Here is a 24,164-nt window from a genome sequence, read left to right on the forward strand (position 1 = left end):
AAAAAGGGTGAGCCATGGCAGTCTAAAGGAAAACTGCTGTAAGGGGATGAGGTAGTGGACTTGATAAATAAGACAGGTCGATGTGGGTTTGTTCCAGAAATTTTCAAGGTAGCTTGAAAGAAGCCTCACACTCAGCATCATGCATGCTCACCCCCACTCTCACCTTCTATTAAATGACTTTTGGTATGGTCTCAAAAACCCTTAAGTCCTGTTTGTCCAGAGACAGCAACAAGAAGACTTATAGCAAGCACACCAGGCTTCCCCAAACGGAAATAGCGTGCATGCGCGTGCTCCCCCACCCTCCGCGCGATCGGCGCTGGAGGAACCGGCCCGAGGCCGGGTAAGTTTGGCGGCCCCTGAAGTACACAAATGCAATGGAAAGTGAAACTCCTCTCAAATCATTTTCAGCTTTGTTTTCCTACAGTTGAAGATAGAGCTATTTGAAATTAGAATGAGAAACTTTCCTTTATATCAAACAGCAAGCAGACTTTGAAAGAGCCCCCGTTCCCCGTGTCCAGCAGCACAGGGTTAGGAGCAGAAAGCAGAGGCTGTGTTTAAGACTATGTGAATGAAGCACCTTCATCCTGGCATTTTAGCTTAGCAGTTAATGGATATTTAGAACAAGCTTCGGTGGGATGCAAAGCTAAAGGACACAATGGCCTATGAAAACACAGGAAGTACTACAGCTTTACCCCAAAATCACTACTGGAATTATTATGTAATCATTGCCCAACAGTAAAATGATTAATAAATTGATCTACTTTAAATGAACACAAATAGCGATACTCTGAACTCCAAGACTGAGAAGGACAAGGGAGGGGGAAAGTGCCTTGAAACTGTATTAAAACAATTAACTATGCTAGAAACTGAAGCAGCTTGTTTCCAGTGGCAGCAAACTGTTTAGGAGTTATTACACGTTTGTAAAATCCAGCCTGACACCGGATCATGGCCCACATTCTTCACTAGATGTTTTGCTCTGGAGCGCCAATGTTGTTAGGTCATGAAATCAGTCCAACACGGTCAATTTTAGTTATGTTAAAATCAAGACTGAAGCTGGGCAGCAGGAGCACAGCTGAGATCATACTTTACTTTTAGGCAAAGAACTCTGTCACCTTTTATAAATTCTCCATATTATACCCTCCATGTAACCCTCAACAAGATGGATGAGGCTTTCAAAGCTAGATATGTAAATCTGCATGTGTGTTGTCGTCGTCCCCCAACCCCCGGGTGGGGGACGTTGAGTAAAATCCAGTGACAGGCATCAGGAATGCATGATAAGCCTGTTTTCGCCTAGAGATACAAGTCTGAAATATATTAACTTTGAATCATGCAGGTGGATTCAAGGAATCAGTAAAATACTGAGCTGTCCAGAGTATTTAGCTGAAAACTAAGGGTGTAATATAAAAACGAGTGTTAGTAATGTGTTAGCTCATCCAAATGTTAAGAACTGCCCTTCTGCCTAGCCTAAGTAAAGAGAACATGCCATATTGGGCACCTTTCGAGAAGACTGGAGAGGGCAGGGGAGGAAAGAAAAGAGCTGGCTTGGCTTTCTAAAGACGGTTTTGGTCCATATGGTTAAGAAGCTTTCAAAGATCTTTCCTTTAGTACAGATTTCAGGTCAGGTATAGGGAAGATGAAGTCCTGCAAGGAAAGCAAACTCTCCTTGTGGGGAAGCAGAACGCATGTAGAACAAAGTCAGGCCTCATCCTACACAAGTCTTCATTATGAGACTGTGGGGTGCTGAGGTGGCGGTGGCAGAGCCCGACTGCGCTATTTCAGACTGCAGACAAGGGAAGACATTTCTACAATGCTCCCCAATAAACTTGTGCAACAGGCAAAGGGCTCAATCAGACTCGCTTTTCCTTATGTGTTAATTTCTCTATTTGCACTGACTTTGCTTTTCTCCACACACCCTGGGGAATATTCACATTGGCATCTCCCACTTGCAATCTGAAATGGTACCACCTCAGCATGGTGTCTAAGTAGAGACAGCCACAGTTAATTCCAAAAAGGAGGAGGAGGAGAGACAAGGGGGGGGGGGCAGAGAAAAAGGGAACAGAAGGAAGACTGATCTGAGCTCTGAAACTCAAAAGCAGCAGCCCTGAAGCTCTGAAGCTCAGTGTCCCTGGGTGATGCATTTTTTTAAGTGGATTGAACATTTTCTAAAATGAGACTGAACAAACAATAGCAGAGAAGTAGAGAATATAAATTGCTGAGATACCTAATGAAGCCTCATGATGCCCACCACATTTACACACACACACACACACACACACACACACACAATTTCCATTCATAATTTTTTTCCAGAGAGGGAAACCATTCCAGAATATCCACCACAAAGTTATCAATGAAGGGAGGTAAGGGAAACCCCAAACGAAATAAACATTATCTTTAAAAAGAACACGTGCAAATCATTTCACAAACATACAAGGAAACAGGTGTGATTAGTTATTTGACAACCGTTCAGCAATACTAATCAACCATGCGCTGCTTCAATTTTGTACAGCGCTGCACACTGGTTAGAGCAGATCAGACTTACTGATCCCATTTTAGCAAGGTAGAACAGAGGCAATCAAATTGGTGCCAGGAAGCCACATGGCTGTAGCTACAGATAGAAGACTTGGATGTCTCAGCTCCAAAACACAGCGTTTTGTCTGCTGAGCCAATCAGCTTAGATCTGTTTCCTACATCACATAGCAGCAAAACAGAAGCTTGCCACCCAGTGAACACTCAAAAGGGAACCACAGCCAATCTCAGCCCCCTGATAAGTATACCTGTACCTGCAGCATTTACACTAGAAATTTTTTTAAAAAGTACTCTTAGATGTATACCTAGTATGCATAATGTGTAAAGTGGCCTTAGTTTTCTTTTTAAGAGGTGCTTGTAAAAATGTAAAAAGCAATGCATATTCAAACAACAGAAATCTAAACTTGGCTCTTGACTATTTATTTGCTTAGACTTCATTCAAACGTGACAGTGAGAGCGTACATAAGTTTCTGTTTTCCATGTTCATGCACAAGTAAAAAAAATGGCAATAACTGATCATAAATAGTGCAGGGGAATAATTAAATTCAAACAAAACTAGTGTGCACTTTAATTTGAGATAATTCAAGTAACGTCTGGTTTTATAGCAAAACCCACATTTTGGCCCTCTCCTATACAAGAACATCTTCACTATAAAGCCACTGACGCGCAGAAGATGAAACAGATGTGCAGGGAAGAATTTTTCCCCCCCCCAAAAAAGCCCTTCCATGCAACATCAGCCATTTTCAAGGTTAGCTCTTGAGACAGGGGTGTTAGGAGCAAAGGGGCAGTTGGGATATGCTGGAAATCTTAGTTGCTATCAAGTGGACAATCAACAGCCGCCTCCAAATGATGTTCGTAGCTCAACTGGATGGAAGTGTGGTGGCTTCTGTGGCAGATTTAAATTCTCTTTGAAAAATGCTCTCTCTTATTTTATTTTATTTTTGGCTGGTATCACTGCTTAAAATGCAGAATGTATCCATCACACTCGTTGTGATAACTCCTCAATACATTACAACACAAAGACATTTATAACATAAACTCCACACATGCTAATTTTTTTTCTTTTTTAAAAAAAGGAAACGAAATAAGACCAAAAGCTAAACTGCTTTAAATACTGCATGCTACAGTATCATCCATGTATCATCAAGATACGACACTGAAGGTGACAAAAGGCGAAGGGATTACAAAATATTCTCAGCAGGTTGGAGGCTGCCCTCTAATTGTGGCAGGACATCTCCCTTCCCCGTACTCTATTATCTAATGTCCATGATTCTAGTGCTGGATTGGCCATATTATTTATTCTTATCCATTCTAGTTAACAGTGCTTCCTTAACTTAGTTAAATCCATCGGTATGGTAGCTGGGGTGGGAGTCCGCTGTGAGCTGGGTCGTCTCTGAGACTGGCTGTATCACAATAGGTGTATCTGAGGTGTCTGGAAATCAAAGGAAATCGTGGTTAGAGAGCTCGCTCCTAAAATTGCTGAAAGGAAGTGACGCAATGAAGACCAGGCTTGTCAAAAGCAACTTGCCAGCCCCAAGAGCTTCTAGGCAACCAGGTAAGGGCGTCTACAATTTATTTCTTCATTGCAGCTACAAATGACCAGCGTGGGATTGTGGGGGAAACAAGGAAGTTTGCAAGGCTGACTTAAGATTTCTGCGCAGCCGTTAATTTTTTTAAAAGTTCCTCCTTCTTAAGATGCTGGTTTGCTTCATTATTTTTCCATCAGTTTCAGTTAAACAGACAGAAGGGTTGTATTTAATTAATTATTTCAACACCGTATTCTTAGTTCTTGGTGTCCATACAGTGAGTAATATGCAAGGTGGGGGAAATTCCCCCATAAACTGCTAACCGTGTCAACAAATGTTATCTCTGCCTTTCCTCTTAAGGCTACACCAACTGGCTTCAAAAGAAGCATACCCACGGGGTGCCTTTAGACCATCGTTCCATGAATGGGACTGCAAAGATGAAGGGAAGCACTCTCCAGCTTCTGCCATCAAGCTGGGAGTCAAGAGCCACTGGACGTTTGCACTCTCTGCCTCCTATAGCAAGGAGACCCACCAGCCTGGCCAAACCCATTGATCAGAGGAGCAGCAGCTCGCAAGAAGCTTGGCTTTCCCTCTCCCTGCCAGAAAGAACCCCCGGGTGCAATTGCCACAAGCCCTGGAACTGCGGAAGTGAGAAGCAGCACACTCTGCGGAAGTGAGAAGCAGAACACAACCACCGGACAGGGGACAAAGGGTGTGCCCAGCTGTGTGTGTGTGTGTGTGTGTGTTTGCAATTTGTGCACAGGTATTGTGAGCTGGCTCAAGGGCCACTCCACTGAAAGGCAAGTTATAAAATCTTCTAAATGATATGATCAACGAATTTGCTCACCTCTTCACCATCTTGTACATGAGCAAACCTCGGCTTCATTCAGGGAGATATTTAGGAATCACCATGAAGCCAGGTCTCCAGAAAGAAAACACATTTGCAGCACAGATATGCTTTTTAGGCACCTCCGGATAAGCTTCAGTTGAAACTACACGAAGCTTCTTCTCCTCCTCCTCCTCATCCCCCCCCCTCTACTCAGCCCTGTGATTTTGAGACATTCCATGTGTGGCTGACCTGGAGAGCAGAAGACTTACCCCTCTCATCTGACTGTAGCTGCGCCTCCAAGTCTTCAGGGGAGACATAGTATTCCTGCTCTTCACCTTCAGGGGGTTTCGGTTTACACTTTCCACAGCAACAGTTACAGCAACAGCAGAGACAGCAACAGCAGTAGCAGCCTGTGATGAGTCCACAGAACACAAACAGCGCCTGCACAGAGGAAGAGAGAAAGTGTCTCCAACTCGCGCCTCTGCGGCGAATGCCAACTTAACTTACAACTGATGCTTGGGAAATTAGCAGCAGAAAAAACAGCCTCTTGAAATTAAAAAGCTCGCACCCTCCTGACTCGTAGCAGAAAATCTAAAATGGGAAGGGAACCTCTCAGGCAAGGGTTTGCCTCTTCACAATCGCATATGATGGTCCCGTAAAAAGCTGCCCGTGTTTTGTGCAATTGCAAGTTACTGTGTCTTGAGGTGAAGCAAAGGCCAACCCCTCTGCTCTATCACTCCCAAATCACTGCTGTAGTTTATGCTATTGCAGCTGATGGACTGTCTCCCAGCCTATGGCTTCTCGCCAATTACTGTGGGTGGAATTCAACCATGTGCTCTTCAAATCATTCTGTCTGCACAAGTACTGCCAGGTGGAACAACCCCATGTTGTGTTCTGGAGCTTCTCCCAGCTCCCCAGAGCCAACTCTGGGGGCGCAGGGCATGCAGAAGGAAGGAAGGGAAGGAAGCCCATTGCAGAAGTCCTTCCACAGACCTTTGGCTATCGGGGCTGATTAGTTGAATCCCACCCTGTATTCCCCCAAAATGCAAGCCAATACATCCAAGATATACCCCAACATATACCCCAAGAAACACTAAGAAGTCCAGCTATTGCATAAAATAAAATAAATAAAATAAAACTTGCCTGATTTGTACAAAAATTACAAGAAAGCTAATCATTTCAAAACTCCTAGATTAGGGGGCTGTTTCAGTTTGCCACTCAGTTATCTGCTCCATGGCACTCAAAAGCTTCTCTCTCACGACAAAGTAGTCAGGAGAAAGCAGGAAAAGAAAATATCCCAATGGGTGATTCATCAAAACAGGAAACCAACACATTCAGAAAGCAAGTTAAGGGACTCCAAGGACTGGCACCACATGACACTCTGAGCTTTTAACTGATAAAATGCCACACACCCTTTTTGTATTGTGAACTTGAGTCAAAACAATCTTCTTTCAAACCACAAGGAACCTACAAAAGCATTCCAGGACTTTCAAGAGATAATGCTTTGGAGACTGCTGCTTGTGGAGTATTTCTAAATCAGTTGCCATTTTAAGCCAGAATCCATTTTTTTTTTTTTAATGGCCGCACTTAAACTTTTAATCATGACTGGACATCACAGGCCAAAATTTACGACAGTACTATCATTAAAAAGGAGCATTCTGGTTTTTTCCCCCTCATACAGGAGGCAATGTCTCTTCCATATAGAATCATAGAACTGTAGAGTTAGAAGGGACCCCCAGGGTCATTGAGTTCACCCCCCTACAATGCAGGAATAAACTAAACACAAATATGTCTGCTGTAAACAGCACATGCACATCATCTAAAAACAAGAGCAGGAACGTCTCTTGCTTCTGAAACATTTTTTTACCCATACACAAATCTGAACAATAGATTATAGGCGTTTTGTTTAATTAATTAATGGAGATCTAAAACAGGTTGCACCCTTAGGCATCAGATAGAACTTTCTGACAGTAAGAGCTGTTTGACAGTGGAACGAATCCCCTGAGAAACTGGTACTGTATAGACTCTCCTTCACTGGAGGTTTTTAAGCACAGGTTGGATGGTCAACTGCCAATGTTTCTTTGGTTGTGATACCTACACTGAGAGGTTGGACAAGATGACCCTCAAGGTCCCCTCCAACTCCACGATTCTGTGATTCAATGATTCTCTTGGAAAACTAACATACCTACTGGGGAGCCAGCAGAATCACTCAAGGTTCCTAGAAACTGTTGAAACGTCATCCTGCATGGGATTATTATTGCGCTACACAAAGAACATGTTCAGAGGAGAATCTCTCTGTTGCTTACCTTTGCCCACCAGCTGGATAGCACAAAGTACGTGTTCACATTCTCCTCTCCAAACTGCTCTGCTACATACAGACCCAAGGAGCCATACTTATCATAAATATTTCGTTTTGTAGCATCAGTTAATATCGCGTGTGCATTGTTGATTTCTTTAAATTTCTCTGCAGCTTCTGGATTATCTGGGTTCTTATCAGGGTGATATTTTAATGCAAGTTTCCTGGGGAAAGAAGAAACCACAGAAGAACATGACAAGCCTTCTGGATCAGGGCAAAATCCGTCTAGTCTAGCATCCTGTTCTCATAGTGGTTAACCAAAATGCCTATAGGAAACACACAAGCAGTATCTGGGTACAGCAGAACTCTAGCCCTCCTGTGGTTCCCAGCAACTGGCATTCAGGAACATACTGCTTCAGATAGCGGAGGCAGAGCACAGACATCCTGGTTAGCAGCTATTAATAGCCTGATTAATAGCCTCCTTGAATTTGTCTAATCTTCTTTTAAAGCCATCCAAGTTGGTGACCATCGCTGTCCCTTGTGGGAGCAAGTTCCATAGTTTAACTAAGTGCTGTGCGAAGAAGTACTTTGTTTTGTATGTCCTGAATCTCCCCCAAATCCCGTTTCATTGGGTATCAATAAATTCTAGTGTTATGAGGCAGGAAGGGGGGGGGGGAATCTCTATCCACTTTCTCCATGCCATGTGCAATTTTATAAACTTCTAACATGTTGCTCCTTGCTCACTGTTTCTGAAAAGACCTCACAGGGGTGCAGGAGGATTCAAACAAGCTGCATGCTCTGCTTCCATCAAGGCATCTCAGAGTTGGGATACTGATGTTCAGCAAACCTTCACTTGTCACGGGATGGAGATAGTTGACCTAGAAGCCCCATTTGTAAGGGCTGATGGGTAAAGTGGGGGAGGGACAGTGCTGTCGGCTCCCTGCCTTTATTCCACAAGGTGCCTTGAAGCCCCACCTCCTTTGGGGGCCCTCTTCACGCTTCTGGGTGTACCTTGTTTTCCTTTTGTAAAAAAGTAAGGTATGAACGTGTCTGACACGAGTCTCATGTGGGTGCTCTTGCTGGGGGCAGAATCTGAGAACTCCCAGGCTGAGGGATGTTTGCACATGGTGGCAGACCTGGGTCTACCTTGTGCCACTTGCAGAGCCTGGCTCTGGGTTGGGGGGGGGGGAATCTTATGGTGTTTTTACCTGGTATCCCACAGCCATGAACTCAAAAAGGTTGAAAACCTCTGCCCTTCCATTTTGGTTGCCTTTCTCTGAACCTTTTCCAACGCTACAATATTCTTTTTGAGGTGAGGCAACCAGAACTATACACACAGTATCCCAAGTGTGGCCGCACCGTAGATTTGTATGATGGCATCAGTTTTATTTTCAATCCCTTTCCTAATGTTCCCTAGAATGGAATTCACCTTTTTTTTAGCTGCCACACAATATGAAATGCAGGATTGTTTGTTTAGGAAAGCTGTGATATGCAAGGTAAAGCACACACGCACACACACACACACACTTACCCAAGTCCTACTGAATTCAATGGGACTTACTCCCAAACATGTACAGGACTACAACCCAAATCTACCCCTCCTAATATTTTCTGCAGCAGTTTCCAATGCTGCCAGATTTTTACAGCATACAGCTGCTCAAGTCAAAAAGTGTAAAATTGTTTGTACCCAGATTTAGTCAGTAATAGCAGAAAGCATCCAACACAGTCAATGTAGGGGTGGTTTATATGAAGAGCAAAACCCCACCAGAAAACTACAAATAGCTGCTACTCTGGAAAGACTGACAATTTCTGCACATAAATATCCTGCAAAGAGCGCCATGTCTCAAAAATCACATGAGAGAGATACAACTTCAAGCAGATGTTTGCCCAAAGCAGAGAACTGCAGTTGCTGGTTGACTCGTCCACATCAAGAGGAACAAAATACTAATATTTCCAGACAGATGCGCAGCTATCCATTTATGGCGAGGAATAATATAACATTTTTCAAAGAAGGGGAAGATTCACTGTGGTACTGAACACAGAAAGCTGCATTATATTGATGGTACAATGAGAGCTAACATACAGGTGAAACTCGAAAAATTAGAATATCATGGAAAGGTTCATTTCTTTCAGTAATTCAACTTCAAAGGTGAAACTAATATATGAGATAGACTCATGACATGCAAAGCGAGATATGTCAAGCCTTTATTTGTTGTAATTGTGATGATTATGGCGTACAGCTGATGAAAACCCCAAATTAACAATTTCAACTTTGTGGTTTTCATCAGCTGTGCGCCATAATCATCACAATTATAACAAGCAAAGGCTTGACATATCTCGCTTTGCATGTCATGAGTCTATCTCATATATTAAACTCCAGTAGCTAATGAAAACAACTGCTTACATAAATGGACTTTTCCATGATATTCTAATTTTTCGAGTTTCACCTGTACATTTCCACAAATTTCTGTTCACAAAAGAGTGCCTGCAGCCAGAATCTCAACACATCTCCTATTGTTTGCTTCTGTTCTGAGAAATAGTGGGAATACAATTAAAGTTTCTTATTTGGAAGCCAGCGTTTCCACCCAAGTTATTGCAAACTCAGGAAAAGTAGCTTGCTCACCAAATCACTTACTATTGTGAAAAGGTTTACTGCTGACCCCTAGTGTAAAATTCAGTTCATTGCAGTTTATCACTAGTATGCCCCCTGAACTCACCTCTGGGCTCATCCTCGCTTGCCTTTCTTTGTCCTGAGATTTCTTGTTTTTCTCATGATTTCTAGACACAGGTCCGAGAGATTTTCCTTTTGGCCTGTTGCTTTCCCCAGGAAAAAACCCCCACTGTTTACTGCTGAATCTAACCATATGTAAATCTGCAGAAAACTCAATTGACGTTTGTTCCAATTCAACAGTAAACTGCGGCTTTCCCTGGGAAAAGTGGAGTAAAGAAGAAGAAAACCTCTCAGACACATGCCTAGAAGACTACTGCTGGTTCACCAGCACATCTATTTAGCCTATGGACTTTTATCTTCCACTATTCTGCCCCCCCCAAAAAAAAATTTAAAGCAAGCGTATCAAAAGTTTGATTTTTTTTTTAATGTGATTAAAAGTTTGGTGTGAAAAGCAGACTGATCTCTACAGCTAAGATTTATTCCTAATACAAAACTCATCACTGAGTCACTGGACCTTCTTTTTCCATTGCTGCCCAGTAAAATAGCTGTGATGAAGACACGATTTTATAAAAGCAACATTATGTGGACTGACAAGAAAACTGTAGAGTATGATTCAAGCCTTATTATGTTCCAAACTTTAGGAGAGATTTTATTACTCAGTGGTATGACCTGTGACTGAAAGAGCTGAAGTTCTGAAAATATAACTGAACCAATCTCAGGTTCTACTTATCTCAAAAACATCACCAGATACAACTAGAGGAAATAGTGTACTATGTAAAAGGGGTATATAAATGTGCCTGATATCTTCTACTCAACTACTTTGAACAAGTTGGGATAGATTCCTATTACCATGTTTTGTGTGGTTTTTTCCAGACAGAAACCACAGTTATCTATGTTTCAGATAACCCAAGAGATAAATAGAATCATCTCACTTGCAGTGTTTAGCATCTCAGAGGTAGCAGAAACTTATGGAGGTGATAATCATGAGGCAAGCTGGCTGTGTTAGAATGTATGCTATGTTCAGAGCGAGCTCTTGGCCTCCTTACCTGTATGACTTTTTAATATCATCTGAGGTGGCGTTCTTGTCCAGTCCTAGAACATGGTACAATGATTCCCCAGACGTAGACAATGAGCGTTGCCTCTGGTCTCCCATCTTGAGCTAACCTGGGGAGAAAAGAGTTTAGGATAAAAATCATAATTGGGCCGGGTGCTGGATTTCACACTAGGTGGTGTGTGCTCAGCCATGAAACTCAATTGGTGCCCTTGGGAAATCACCATCTCCCAGCCTGACCAAACTCACAAGAGTGTTGAGAGTAACAGTCAGGAAAACCCATATATACCACTCTAAGCTTCCAGAAGGAAGGGCGTGATACAAAGAAGATAAAACTGGTTTATAATCTCAAGCTTCTTCTAACCCCCTTTTGTCGAGGGTAACTTTAGAAAAACACCTAACATCTCTGAAGATATGACTATGCCCAGTTCGCACGTAACACTACGCCAAACTGTGGCTAAGCATTGACAAGCAAACACGCCAGGACTTGAGAACAAAAATCACTACCCCCAGTTTTGCTGCTGTTGTTCCACACAGAGCTAGGTCGTGGTTTGGTTAAGCATTTTGTTTGAACCTGACTTGTGGTTTTTCCTCCCCCAAAAAACCATGAGTGGCAAGCCAAGAGCAAACTTTACTTTCACCTTGTGGCTTGTCTGAAGTCAGGCAACCCAGGAAACCAGGTTAGGACGCAGCACTAAGCCAAACCATAACTTAATTCCTAGTAGCTCAGCAGCAGCAGAAATGAGGGAGCAGCAAAGTGGCACCAATTTTTGCTCCGAGTACCAAACAGGCTTGCTTGTTCACGCTTAGCCACGGTGTGTGAACCAGTCTACTATTTCTTTGACCCCTGCACTACTTGAGGAGCAAAAATCCCATATCACAGTTTGTAATTGCTGTTTATGTATAGCCTTTAACCTCCCATCAAAACTCTACACAACAAAGTGGTCACAGAAAACTCTCACAGAACATAAGCAATATGTTCTAGTTACAGGTAGGTAGCCGTGTTGGTCTGCCGTAGTCGAAACAAAATAATAATAAAAATCCTTCCAGTAGCACCTTAGAGACCAACTAAGTTTGTTCTTGGTATGAGTTTTCGTGTGCATGCACACTTCTTCAGATATTTTTGGTAACCTTAAAAATGCCCATTAGAATCCAAGCAACACTTCGTAGTCTAGCTTTAGATGCAAATTAATGCTTAATGGGGTCTAGGAAGCTAATAAGGACCCAGTTACCATAAGGGGTCCATCTAGTACAGTATGCTGCCCAGAAAAGCTCACAAAAATCTTATGATGACTATATCTACCCATTACTTATATTTCCCTGTAAAGGGTAATCAAGAGATATTATTCCTGAACATGGAAGGGTATGACCATCATGCTTAATAATCAAAGCATGTCCCCCCCTTTATATGGTAATGATCACAATATCATCCTAATGGTAGGGAATTCCTTTAGTTAAGTTACATGTTCCGTGAAGAATTTGCTTCATTGTCTTAGACCTGCTGCTTCTCCATTCCAGTCGATGCACTCCAGGCATTTGCATTTTGAGAATCCATTTCTTTCCATACTTCTCATGGTCTCAAACATTTCTCTTCCCTCGAAGGCTTAGAGCCATAGTGTCTCAACCAAGCTATATTCATGCAACACCCTCCCCCCAATCACTTAAATTACTCCTTTCTGGACCTTCTTCCTCTCAGCCATGATCAGTGGCACAGAATTGGGGGGGGGGACCAGTCCTTTATTTTCCCAGGGGAAACTTTCCATTTTGTAAGTTCATCAGTAACTATGGATGGTGTTGAACCACAAATAGATTACAGGCAAGCTTAGCAGTTTTACTAAAAACAAGTAAATAGGGCATCAGAAATTGTTGCAATGCTAATTACACCTTGGTGTGCAGAGGAACATTTTCCATAAAATCCATGTCACTGGGCATATAATAATGATTAACGATTTCATTGTGGGATAGCCAGTATTATGTGCAATGTTCTAAAGACGGACATAATTATAATCGTATATAATGGCAAAGAGCAATTAAGAAAAGGAAATGCTCAATGCTTTTGAAAGGCAGCTTTTTCTTTCAAAACAGCACTGAGGGCCTGGCTTCAGTTTGCCAGACCATAGCACCCGTCACATGGCACACAGATAAAGAACTCCAGTTCACAGAATATGTCGGAGCCAGATGGCAAATCAGAAACCAGGTAGAAGCTGCTACATGAGGAATTACTTTAAAACCTAGAATAAAAATCTTTTCTTTAGATTGAGGCAAGTAAGCTCCTGTTGAGACACAGTGTGAAACACGTGAAGCCTCACTGACATCTGGTAAGGCAATAATTTGAATATATTTCAAGCACCACTTTTCAGGAGCCTGTATGACAACCAAAACAGATGTCAAAGTTTTAAGCACGCAAGATCCAAATGGTTAAGGTGCAACAAAACCCTCAAACATTGTTCAGGTTGTCAGGTAAGAGAAGATGCATCAGACGGCTCAAGGCTCCAAAACTCACAGCAGACCAAGAAGTCTGTCAGGCGTTTTAATAGAGCCTGAAAAGCAAACTCAAATTCTGCAGAAACCATCTGACATTTCGAGCTGTTCCGTTTGGCTAGGACGTATTCCGCGGGTTTAGAAGTGTAATACGGGAGTGTCACCTGACTCTGCACAAAACAGATAATTCTTCTTACAACCTCAAGGTAATGACAACGTCCTCCTGCCATCCACAATGCAACACTCCTAAGTTCTTACACCTTCCATGACAATAAACCCGAGGACAGAAGCCAGATACTGTATAACAATGTATAACAATTTCTACAGATTCTATTGTAGACTCCTTTAGCACTTCACAGATAAATTAACCTCTTTCCTGACCTCTTTGCTATCCAGTTACAAAACTAACTGTTGATACGGAGCTGGATCTTCATGCTGCCGCGCCAGCTGCATTTAGACACAATGCTTGCCAAAGGTTAGCATTGTCTTTCTCAACCTGATGCGCTCCAGATGTTTTAGTCTACAACTCTCAAAAGGCCCCACCAGCGTGACTCTGTGCTAGCTGTGCTTGATGATGATGATTTTATTTGTAACCCGCCCAATCTCACTGGGTTTGCCTTTGTCTGAACTTCAGGTAAGGTCTGACCTTTTGGTGTGAATTCTCTCTCCCCACCCCATATTTAATTTTACGGTGGTGCCCCGCTAGACGAATGCCTCGCTAGACGAAAAACTCGCTAGACGAAAGGCATTCGCTAGCGGAAGGCTGCCCCGCAAGACGAAAAAGTCAATGGGGCTGCCTCGCAAGACGGGAAAAAAAATTTCGTCGTGAAAACCGCTTTCTGTCTTGGTGATTCGCTAGACGAAAAAATCGCTAGACGAAGACACTTGCAGAACGAATTATTTTCATCCAGCGAGGCACCACTGTATTATATTACTGTTTCTGGTATTTTATCGTTGATTACGGGAGGGGGGCTTTTTAGGGCCAAGAAGTGAAGCATAAACTCACACATATATCTATCATGTATCATATATATCATGTGTGTGTGTGTGTGTGTGTGTGTATGCATGCACACACACACACACACACACACACACCACCCATATGCCTCCTAAAGTGGCAATAAGACCAACAATTGGACCTCTGCAATGGATATTTCTTACAGGCCCCAAATTCTTGGAACAGAACTTTCTTTCATTGTTGTTGTTTTTGGCTGCTGAAATGCTGCAAAGTTCCATCTATTATTTCTATACCACCCTTCATTCATAGATCTCAGGGTGGTTTGCAGCATAAAAATACAAGATGTAAACACAAAACTCGTAATAAAACAAAACAATAACCCCCACCCCCCTCTGATGCTTTTACCTTCTGAGTATGAGCTTTAAAATCATTTATGATCAGGAATCTTTGCAGATTTGGGAAATGCTATGTTAAAACATTCCAATGCATGATCAAAATGCAAAATGATTCTCAGCTCCCTTTTTTACTACCCACATAACTGGCGGTACATAAAAGAAAGCAGCACAGTTCAACTCTGGAACTTGCTCCCACAGGCGACACCAACTTCATGGAGGAGAGGTCTACCAAAAGCTACTAGCATGTCCTTGCGGATCCTGCCATCTTCCATTCTGTGGACATGACCAAGCGAGTGTAGACATCGCTGAGACAGAACATGCTGGGAGAGCACATCTTTGTTTGAAACTCTGTCCTGCCATGTGATGCCCCAAACCTTCCTGACGCAGTGCATGTGGAAGGCGTTGAGGCATTGCTCCTGGCAGGTGCAAGCTGTCTACGTCGCACTACCATAAAATAGCATGCTCAACACGCAAGCCTGGAAGACCTTCATCTTGGTATTGGTCATTAGCATCACATACTCCCATACCCTTCTGGAGGGGCGAGCCACGGAGGGCCTGCAAGACGGAGCTGTTCCACCTAGCCTTTCGGTTGGTTTCAGTTTAACCCTGATGTTTCGTTCTTTTGGGGTGATTGGTGGGCTACTTAAAAATGAGGCTGAAGTTTAGATTTAGTTTTAAATTGTATTTTAATCTGTATTTTAATGAACTGTTTTATGTTTTTGTTGTGATTTTATTGGTGTTAGCCGCCCTGAGCCCGGTTTGGCGGGGAAGGGCGGGGTATAAATAAAAATTTATTATTATTATTATAGCTGACTTGCCAATACGCTTGCCTAGCTCAGCGTTGATGAGAGAGGTTGCTGCTTATGGTGGAGCCCAGGTGGACAAAATCGTTTACCAGCTCCCAGTGGAGTGTGGAAGGCTGCAAAAGGCCATGGTCTGCATCTCAAACATTGGACTGTGGGGAGACCATCCACAAAGCATCACTTGAAAGTATAGAGCATCTGGACAGGTTCATATAAAAGAAGGCAGTCTTTAAGGTATCATGGACTCAGACTGCTAAGGGCCTTAAAGGTTAAAGTAAGCGCTTCAGAGCGAGTCCAGAAGTAAACTGGTAGCCAGCACAGTTGAAAGAGCACCAAAGTGATGTGATCACTAAGAATGTTGTCCTCTTATGATTCCATGAACGTTAATGCTTAAAACAAACCAAAGAATCCAGTTAATACCTTGATGACAAGCACAATGTTATCAACGTTCAACGGATGTAATTCAGCCTTTGAAGCCATTATAGTAAAAGGGCAAATTGCTTTACACAGGCACTTTAAAAAAATCCTATGCTTGGGTTTTCTCCTCGGTTCACATTTTAACGTCCAAACCCCCTCAAAATCAAGCCCAAATCCAACACAACAATGCTGCTGAAGAAACGAAGAGCTGCCATTCTTCAGCAGCAGACACGCTGGGGAAAGACAGGCTGCTGGCTATTTTTGGATTAGGTCATTTCAGCTAGCCCACACTAGATTAAATAGGCCTTTGGAGGAGGTATTTTTAAAGCACGTGGCTCTCAGCCTGCTTAATACACACTCTCTCTCTCTCTCTCTCTTTGGTGACACGGGCCTATCCATTCTCAACAAAAGATGCTTATAAAAACAAAGCAAAACTGAGCATTATTTGGTTCTCAAAGGTGGCTCTTCAAAAGAACTAGAAGCACTGCATAACAGAGGCAAATCATGCTCCCAATCCTGGTGGTAGGTAAAGAAATTTAGCGGTGTGTGTGTGAGTGTGTCAAGTAAATAAGACTTGCAACAGCTAGAATAAAAAAGCAGACATTTTGCAAATCTCCCCCCCCCCCAGCCATGTTAAGATGGGGGAAGCTATGTGACTCAGTGGGCATAATGATCCCAGCTGTAAGGATGGCTTGCATATATGCCTGAAATCCACTTCTGCACTTTCTGTTGTTGTTGTTCAGTCGTGTCCGACTCTTCGTGACCCCATGGACCAGAGCACACCAGGCACCCCTATCCTCCACTGCCTCCCGCAGTTTGGCCAAACTCATGCCAGTCGCTTCGAGAACACTGTCCAACCATCTCGTCCTCTGTCGTCCCCTTCTCCTTGTGCCCTCCATCTTTCCCAACATCATTGTCTTTTCCAGGGAGTCTTCTCTTCTCATGAGGTGGCCAAAGTACTGGAGCCTCAACTTCAGGATCTGCCCTTCCAGTGAGCACTGAGGGCTGATTTCTTTAAGGATGGATAAGTTTGATCTTTTTGCAATCCATGGGACTCTCAAGAGTCTCCTCCAGCACCATAATTCAAAAGCATCAATTCTTCGGCGATCAGCCTTCTTTATGGTCCAGCTCTCACTTCCGTACATTACTACTGGGAAAACCATAGCTTTAACTATACGGACCTTTGTCGGCAAGGTGATGTCTCTGCTTTTTAAGATGCTGTCTAGGTTTGTCATTGCTTTCCTCCCAAGAAGCAGGCGTCTTTTAATTTCGTGACTGCTGTCACCATCTGCAGTGATCATGGAGCCCAAGAAAGTAAAATCTCTCACTGCCTCCATTTCTTCCCCTTCTATTTGCCAGGAGGTTGCTGCACTTTCTACAGCAACGCAACTGTCCAAATGCAGCAGACCCACTGAAACAAGGGCATCTGGGTTTAATTTATGAGCTCGGAGTGCACCCACTAAAATCAATGGACATGACCATCTTAAATTCATTGATTTCAAGTATTCTATGACTTTCTTAAGATACAAACCATAAAATCCAAAACATTCACATTTAATACTATATTTCATTTGCACTGCAGCTACATTGTGCTTTGAGAGCTCTGACTGAGGTGCCTTATATTGTTTAAATTAAGCAGTTATGCCTTGAGCTCCAAGGCCCAAATGCAACCCAGGATGAAAAAACAGAGCTGCATCAGCATGAAATTCCCTGCATGTTCATCTGAAATTAACTGAAATTCAGAAACCAAATTCTTTCCCTCGCTGGATGGCACTGACAGTCCTCTTGACACTTTAACACTTTCACTGTTGTGTAAGTTGGACGAAGTATTTTGCTGGGTGTTTGCAAAAGTACAGTAGCTGGAACTGAATTTGGCATCTTAAGGATATCAATATTAAGATTTTAAAAATGAAGTTTCTGGCTCTTACGCTAGTAAAGAGAACATGAGAATATGTGGGCAATACCTGAGAAAATTTTACTACTAAACAATTAATAATAACCCAGGTGGCGCTGTGGGTTAAACCACAGAGTCTAGGGCTTGCCGATCAAATCCCTGTGACGGGGTGAGCTCCCGTTGCTCGGTCCAAGCTCCTGCCCACCTAGCAGTTCGAAAGCACATCAAAGTGCAAGTACATAAATAGGGACCGCTCCAGCAGGAAGGTAAACGGTGTTTCCATGCGCTACTCTGGTTCTCCAGAAGCGGCTTTGTCATGCTGCCCACATGACCCGGAAGCTGTCTGCGGACAAACGCCGGCTCCCTTGGCCTATAGAGCAAGATGAGCGCCACAACCCCAGAGTTGGACACGACTGGACCTAATGGTCAGGGGCCCCTTTACCTTTAAGAATATCCTATTGTGAACATGGCACAATAGGTCAGTACATCTGGCTGTTAACTAGAAGGCTGGTGATCTGAACCCACCCCAGGGATGGCTGTGGGCAAGATCCTGCATTCCAACTCTGCAATTCTATGATTCTAAGCACTGAGCACCCACAAGGATTTTTGAGAAAGTTATAGAAGAGTCATGTCCCTTCCTTGTTTCTCAACTGGTAGACTTTGTTTCCATTAACAAACAGTCCTAGTTTCTGGATAAAATCTTTCCCCTTGTAGTTGTTTTCTAAAGGACAGTGGTGGCCAAACTTGGCCCTCCAGCTGTTTTGGGACTACAATTCCCATCATCCCTGGCCACTGGTCCTGTTAGCTAGGGATGATGTGAGTTGTAGTCCAAAAACAGCTGGAGGGCCAAGTTTGGCCACCACTGCTACAGGATATTAGTATCAGCAGTCATACCGCAATATATTTTCAACTTGTCACAACATGATGCTAATCTGACAAAACCTAACTACCTACTTTAGTCAATCTAACAGGGATACTTTAGAATCTAGACTCCTTCAGTTTGGGACAGTGGTTAAATAGGAAGGTCCAACAACATGGGATTACACCAGCATTGCTCAAAGGATTTCTCAATGCATGAAAGCTATATTATCCCATTAGCAAATGTAACCTGCAGAAGCAACACATATCTCAACACAGCAGCTCTCATGATTCTGCAGATAGTGGATGGATTGGCATGGTCTGTTTACCCAAGGTGTGGCTTGTTTGATTATCTAAACCCAGCCTCACAAGTTTTCTTCTGCAAATCTCTGCCTTGCTACAAACAATAAACTTCCAGAACCCCAAATCTACAAACAAACATGTAGTTTTAGCCTCATTCTGTTTTGAACCTGATGTTCTTGCATTCAAAAATGAAGTTAGGTGCAAGAATGGAAGCAAAACTAATTTAAATGTGAGATGACAAAAGATTGCCCATATAATGGAAAACCTAGAAGTTTGCTTTTCACAGGTATTGGATTATCTAATGTGTGCAGTTTTTATATTCTGGAGAACAACCAGCTCACTATCTTTTTCACAGATTCAGCCCTTTTGGGGAGCCCTGTTTCATGGAAAAGACCCTGATGTTGGGAAAGATGGAGGGCACAAGGAGAAGGGGACGACAGAGGACGAGATGGTGGGACAGTGTTCTCGAAGCTACCAACATGAGTCTGACCAAACTGCGGGAGGCAGTGGAAGACAGGAGTGCCTGGCGTGCTCTGGTCCATGGGGTCACGAAGAGTCGGACATGACTGAACAACAACAACAACAACATTTCATGGCTCCCACTTATGTTCTGTACCTTTAAAGAGCATGCCTTGCTACACACTCACCAGCCATCTGTTATGCATTCGAGGCAGGGAGGGTTCCCTTGAAGTGGTTTCTCTCCAAAGGCTATGAAGAAAGGTAATCTCCTGGATTAAAACAGCATCACTCTTAACCGTCTGCATGCCAAGAACTAAGGGTTTATAGTTAGCACTATTGCAGGGGGTGAGGGGAACAGACATGTGCATATGCTAAACCCCATCATGCTCCACAATTCTTCATTACTTTCATTGTTTTCATGTATCTTAACCAATGTTTAAGTGTATCATGTCAGACTTAATTTAGATTAACAAACGTCTCTGCTCATTGAGTCACTACAGTGACTCAGAGTCCCTCCTTTATCAGTGAACATCTGTGCCTTCATTTTAATATCCAGCCTCATGGTGGAATCACACCGCACAATGCTAGCTAATTTGATCGCTGGGGGAGGAAAAAAAAGTACAAAGCTGTCAGTCTTGTTTTCCATGCGGCCCCCTCAAGAAAAGAAGGGTGGCTATTCAAAGTAATAATCCAACACCTTCAAAATTTCTGATTTATATTAGTATCTGTGAGATAGACCATCAGCACCAACATATAGCTCTGTAAGGAAACTGCACAGTACATATGCTTTGTCATTTACAATAGCCCTCCTTTTAGAGCTGATTTTAAGAGTATTTCCCACGTCTAACTAAACAAATTGAAGCAGCTTAACAAGAGTGACTGATCCCAAGTTGCTTACTCTGCCTTGGCAATGAAAATACATCTCTGAAGCCAGCAAGCTGACATACTTCATTAGTCTTCTAAAGTGCTAAGGCAAAAGAGCGCCAAATATGCCCAGACTGTGAACATTCTAATGATCAGGCCTCTATGTGCAGCTTGTACAGCACATGAGGAGGTTTTCAAAGAGCCTGATAAACTTCTTTCTTCCTCTGAATTCGCAAAGCCAGTTGACCAGGCCCACCTCTAGAACACCTACACGCTGACATGAAATTAAGCAATGGATTGAAATCTTCAGCCACTGGGATCTTCAATATATAGCCAATGTAGTATAGTGTTAGAATGTTGGGCTAGGACCTGGGAGATCAGGGTTCAAATCCCCGCTCAACTGCAATGCTCACTGGGTGACTTTGGGCCAGTAACTGGGGAAGGGGACAGCCATGTACACCCCCCTTGAGCTCCTTAGAGAAAAATGTGGGCTATAAATGCAGTAAATAATAATTATTTAATATCTCTTTATGTCAAATGCATCAATTCTTGGGCTATGGTCCAATTTCAAAGCTGTCCAGTAATGTCTCCCTAACCTTTTGCACAAATGTGTGGCCTGAGACTAGCGACCTCCTTAGCTTTATGGACAGGTGCATATGTGGCACAAAGCTCCCCAAGCTGATCTTATTTCAGTGCATTGTGTACCAGGCTTGCCCATTTAGTATGACCAAATCCTACAAAACTGATAGTGTGGTGCATCAACCAAATTCCATCTAGGAATATCAGTTTGCAAATCAGTTCCAATTTTTTTATTTATTTAGTCCACTGGCAGCACTTTTTGCCTGTATGTTGTTTTTATATTGCTTTTATGCTATGCTCTCTCTCTTTTCTGTACACCACTTTGGTATTTTCTAGTAGCACATGGCTTTAATTTATTGCAAAGACAATAAATCTTTTGAGATTTTCTTTTCAGCATGGCCTTGTAGGACTTGGCATTTTGCATGTTGCCAACTCTCATCCTCCTGCAACATCAAAATATCTACTACCCACCCGCCCAAGTCTCTTGTCTTCCAACAGTAGCCAGCACTAGATGTGCAGAGACACACAAGCCCATTCCACAATGCATTTTTGGTTCCTGCATGAGGCTTTGTTCACAAGAGATGCACACTCATTTGATAAGAATACAAACCTACGTGAAATCAATGAACTTCAGTTCAATGACCATCCTCAACATTGCCAACTGCTAAGAAGCGTGTTGGGTGAAACACTTCCTTTCTTATGAAACTGAATGACCTGTCAACTACTTAATGGGAGCTCTGATATCACAATGAATTGGTTGACATCACAAAATGGAACAAGCAACAGAAGAGCCAGAGACAATTTGAAGGAGAACTGAACATTGGTGGCTGCAAAGGAGAGGCAGCACAACTGAAGCTCAGATGTGATGAAGCCCCAGCAAGATTATGGGGCTGAAGATTATGACACGGAGCATGTGGAAAGGAACCACAGAAACAAAAGGCAAAGATTGGCTGGAGATGACAGTGCCAAAAGGTTAGTAGGCTGAGTCCCCAGCATTTTCAATTAAGCAACCACCTTTATTAATAGGGCCAAAACAGATCTCTTTGTCTAAGGCATTGAGAGCCTGCGATGAGTAATTTATTTGTTTTATTTTATGAATTAAATTTCTATACCACTCTTCATCTGAGGATCACAAGGTGGTTTACAATATGGAAGCACAAAAAATACATAAAATAGTAGCGAGTAAAAACAACCAGGGTGGATTTGATTTAAATCAAACTGATTTAAATCACTATTTAAATCACTAGTTAGTAAGGCTCAGGGTGGATTTAAATTTAAAAAAAAAATCTGATTTAAATAAAAAAAAATCCAATAAAATCTGATTTTTTAATTTTTATTTAAATCAGATTTTTTTTTAAATCCACCCTGAGCCTTACTGACTGGTGATTTAAATCGTGATTTAAATCATGATTTAAATCAAATCCACCCTGAAAACAACAGCCCACCCCCACAGCAGATTGTACTGGATTAGATCAATTGGGAGAAATGAATCGGAGTAAGGCAGAATCATGTGTTCCTACAAAAAGAGGAGCGACCAAAATGCAATAGATGGAAACAAGCAATGGGAACAGGTGGTTGGCAGATGGAGATTAATAATGATGGGAAGATGGCCTGCATGAGAGCTATAGGCATGGCTTGCTCTGTCATATGCCCCTGAGGTGCTTCAAGTGCCTTGACAGCTCAGCAGTAGCCTCTGCACTCTCTTGTACCATTCTCCTCCCGACCACCAAAGCTGGAGAAGAGGATAATCCTCACCCTCTATCTTCAAGGTTGGAAGGAAGGCTGGGGTTCACTACACTCATCTGACTGTGATGGAACATTTGCCACAGCAAGCGGAACTACTGGCCTATACATGCTGGAAAGGTTGTGAGACTGAAGGGGATTCCGTTCTCGCCTCTCAAAGTAATAGCTTTGTTAATTTCTGCTGGTATAGCATATTGTTATAAAATGCCAACGCCTTTTAAAATGCTAGCATCCCTTGTGGCTCATTTTGTAGCTACACACATAAATAGCAGCACACTAATCTCTGGTATACAGAAGTATGCTGCACAAAGTGCTCCCTGTAAGTGCACAGGTGGCCATGAATAAGAAGCCAGCAAAGAAAAGTATACAGTAGAAGGCTCAACCATCCAGGAATTATTCCTAGGGGGAAACGGCCCCCAGCTCCAAATCAAGCATGTCAGAAGGTATGCCTGATTCTTTAAAGAAGCATTACAGAGGGATCACCAAAGGCACACTGGTATGGCACACTTCCCAGTTTAGCACAACAGTGCTGCAACAATTCCTTTAAAAAAAGAGCACAGGACAACCCCGTACCAACTCTGTTCATTCAGCTGTACAGACTGAAATAGTCCACAGAAGTCCCAGGTGCCCTCATTTGAGGTAACAGGTAAAAGGCCGGTGCAGTTTCAAAGTCAATCACGTGTGGACTGCATGGGACAGATGTGGATTATTAGACCTCCCTGAAATCATTTCTGCAGACATAGCTAAAAGATAGCCACACCTGCTGATCCACGGCTGGTGGGGGCTTGAGTTAAGAGAGAAAAAGAGCCCAGAGTTCAAGAGTTGAGGAAACCCAAGCATCTAAAGGACTATGTTAATCAACGGTAAACTAGGAGGGATCCTGACTTTATTAGACTGTTATTTCGATGTCTCTTAGTTAGTTGTGCATGTCACTCTCTATTGCTCTGTCACTCTTGAGAACTTGGATGCCAATGCAGCATACAACCTTCTACCCTTCAAAACTAGCATTTGCACTCCATTACAGATTTCTCAAACTGCATGCATGACAACTAGTTGTGGAAACAAGGGACGAGTCTTGCACCCCAGCACCTGTTAAATCCTGTGCATTCAAAGGTTATTGTTCCAGAACTCAGGTCACATTAGATGTCAGAACTCTTTAGTTTTATTTAGTTATGGAAGTTTTAATGTATTTTTAATCTTTTGTTGGAAACCGCCCAGAGTGGCTGGGGAAACCCAGTCAGACGGGCGGGGTATAAATAAATAATAATAATAATAATGATAATAATAATTGTCATCATTATCTTTCTATTTAAAACCTAGTGATGTTAAATTGTGGAAAATAATCTCAATTAATGAGAATATTATACCATTGAATGGCACTGCAAAAACCAGTTACTGGCACTAAATAAAAATATAGAAACGTCAACTGTTTAAATCTAGGCCACATCACATGCTGTTATACATAATTGTATAGGCCTAGGTACTTTAAATGTACAAAGCATTAAAGC

General features: G+C 42.6%; 1 protein-coding gene across 2 annotated transcripts in view; it reads right to left on the bottom strand.

Moving 5' to 3' along the window:
* Positions 1 to 3,592: 3,592 nt before the first annotated feature.
* DNAJC5 (DnaJ heat shock protein family (Hsp40) member C5) overlaps positions 3,593 to 24,164 on the bottom strand; it is a 43,628-nt gene continuing 23,056 nt past the window's right edge. Inside the window, exons 1-5 of one of the 2 annotated variants that reach the window (XM_033153771.1) lie at positions 21,528 to 21,596; positions 10,898 to 11,015; positions 7,191 to 7,404; positions 5,154 to 5,325; positions 3,593 to 3,961 (exon numbers count right to left, since the gene is read on the bottom strand). In XM_033153771.1, the coding sequence (XP_033009662.1) occupies positions 3,864 to 3,961; positions 5,154 to 5,325; positions 7,191 to 7,404; positions 10,898 to 11,004 (591 nt within the window). In that variant the 5' untranslated portion in view covers positions 11,005 to 11,015; positions 21,528 to 21,596 and the 3' untranslated portion in view covers positions 3,593 to 3,863. Of the gene's footprint in view, positions 3,962 to 5,153; positions 5,326 to 7,190; positions 7,405 to 10,897; positions 11,016 to 21,527; positions 21,597 to 24,164 lie in introns of those variants that run through there. The other variant, XM_033153770.1, reaches the window with a different exon arrangement.

Source organism: Lacerta agilis, chromosome 6 (genome assembly GCF_009819535.1).
Source record: "Lacerta agilis isolate rLacAgi1 chromosome 6, rLacAgi1.pri, whole genome shotgun sequence".
Taxonomy (NCBI): Eukaryota; Metazoa; Chordata; class Lepidosauria; order Squamata; family Lacertidae; genus Lacerta; species Lacerta agilis.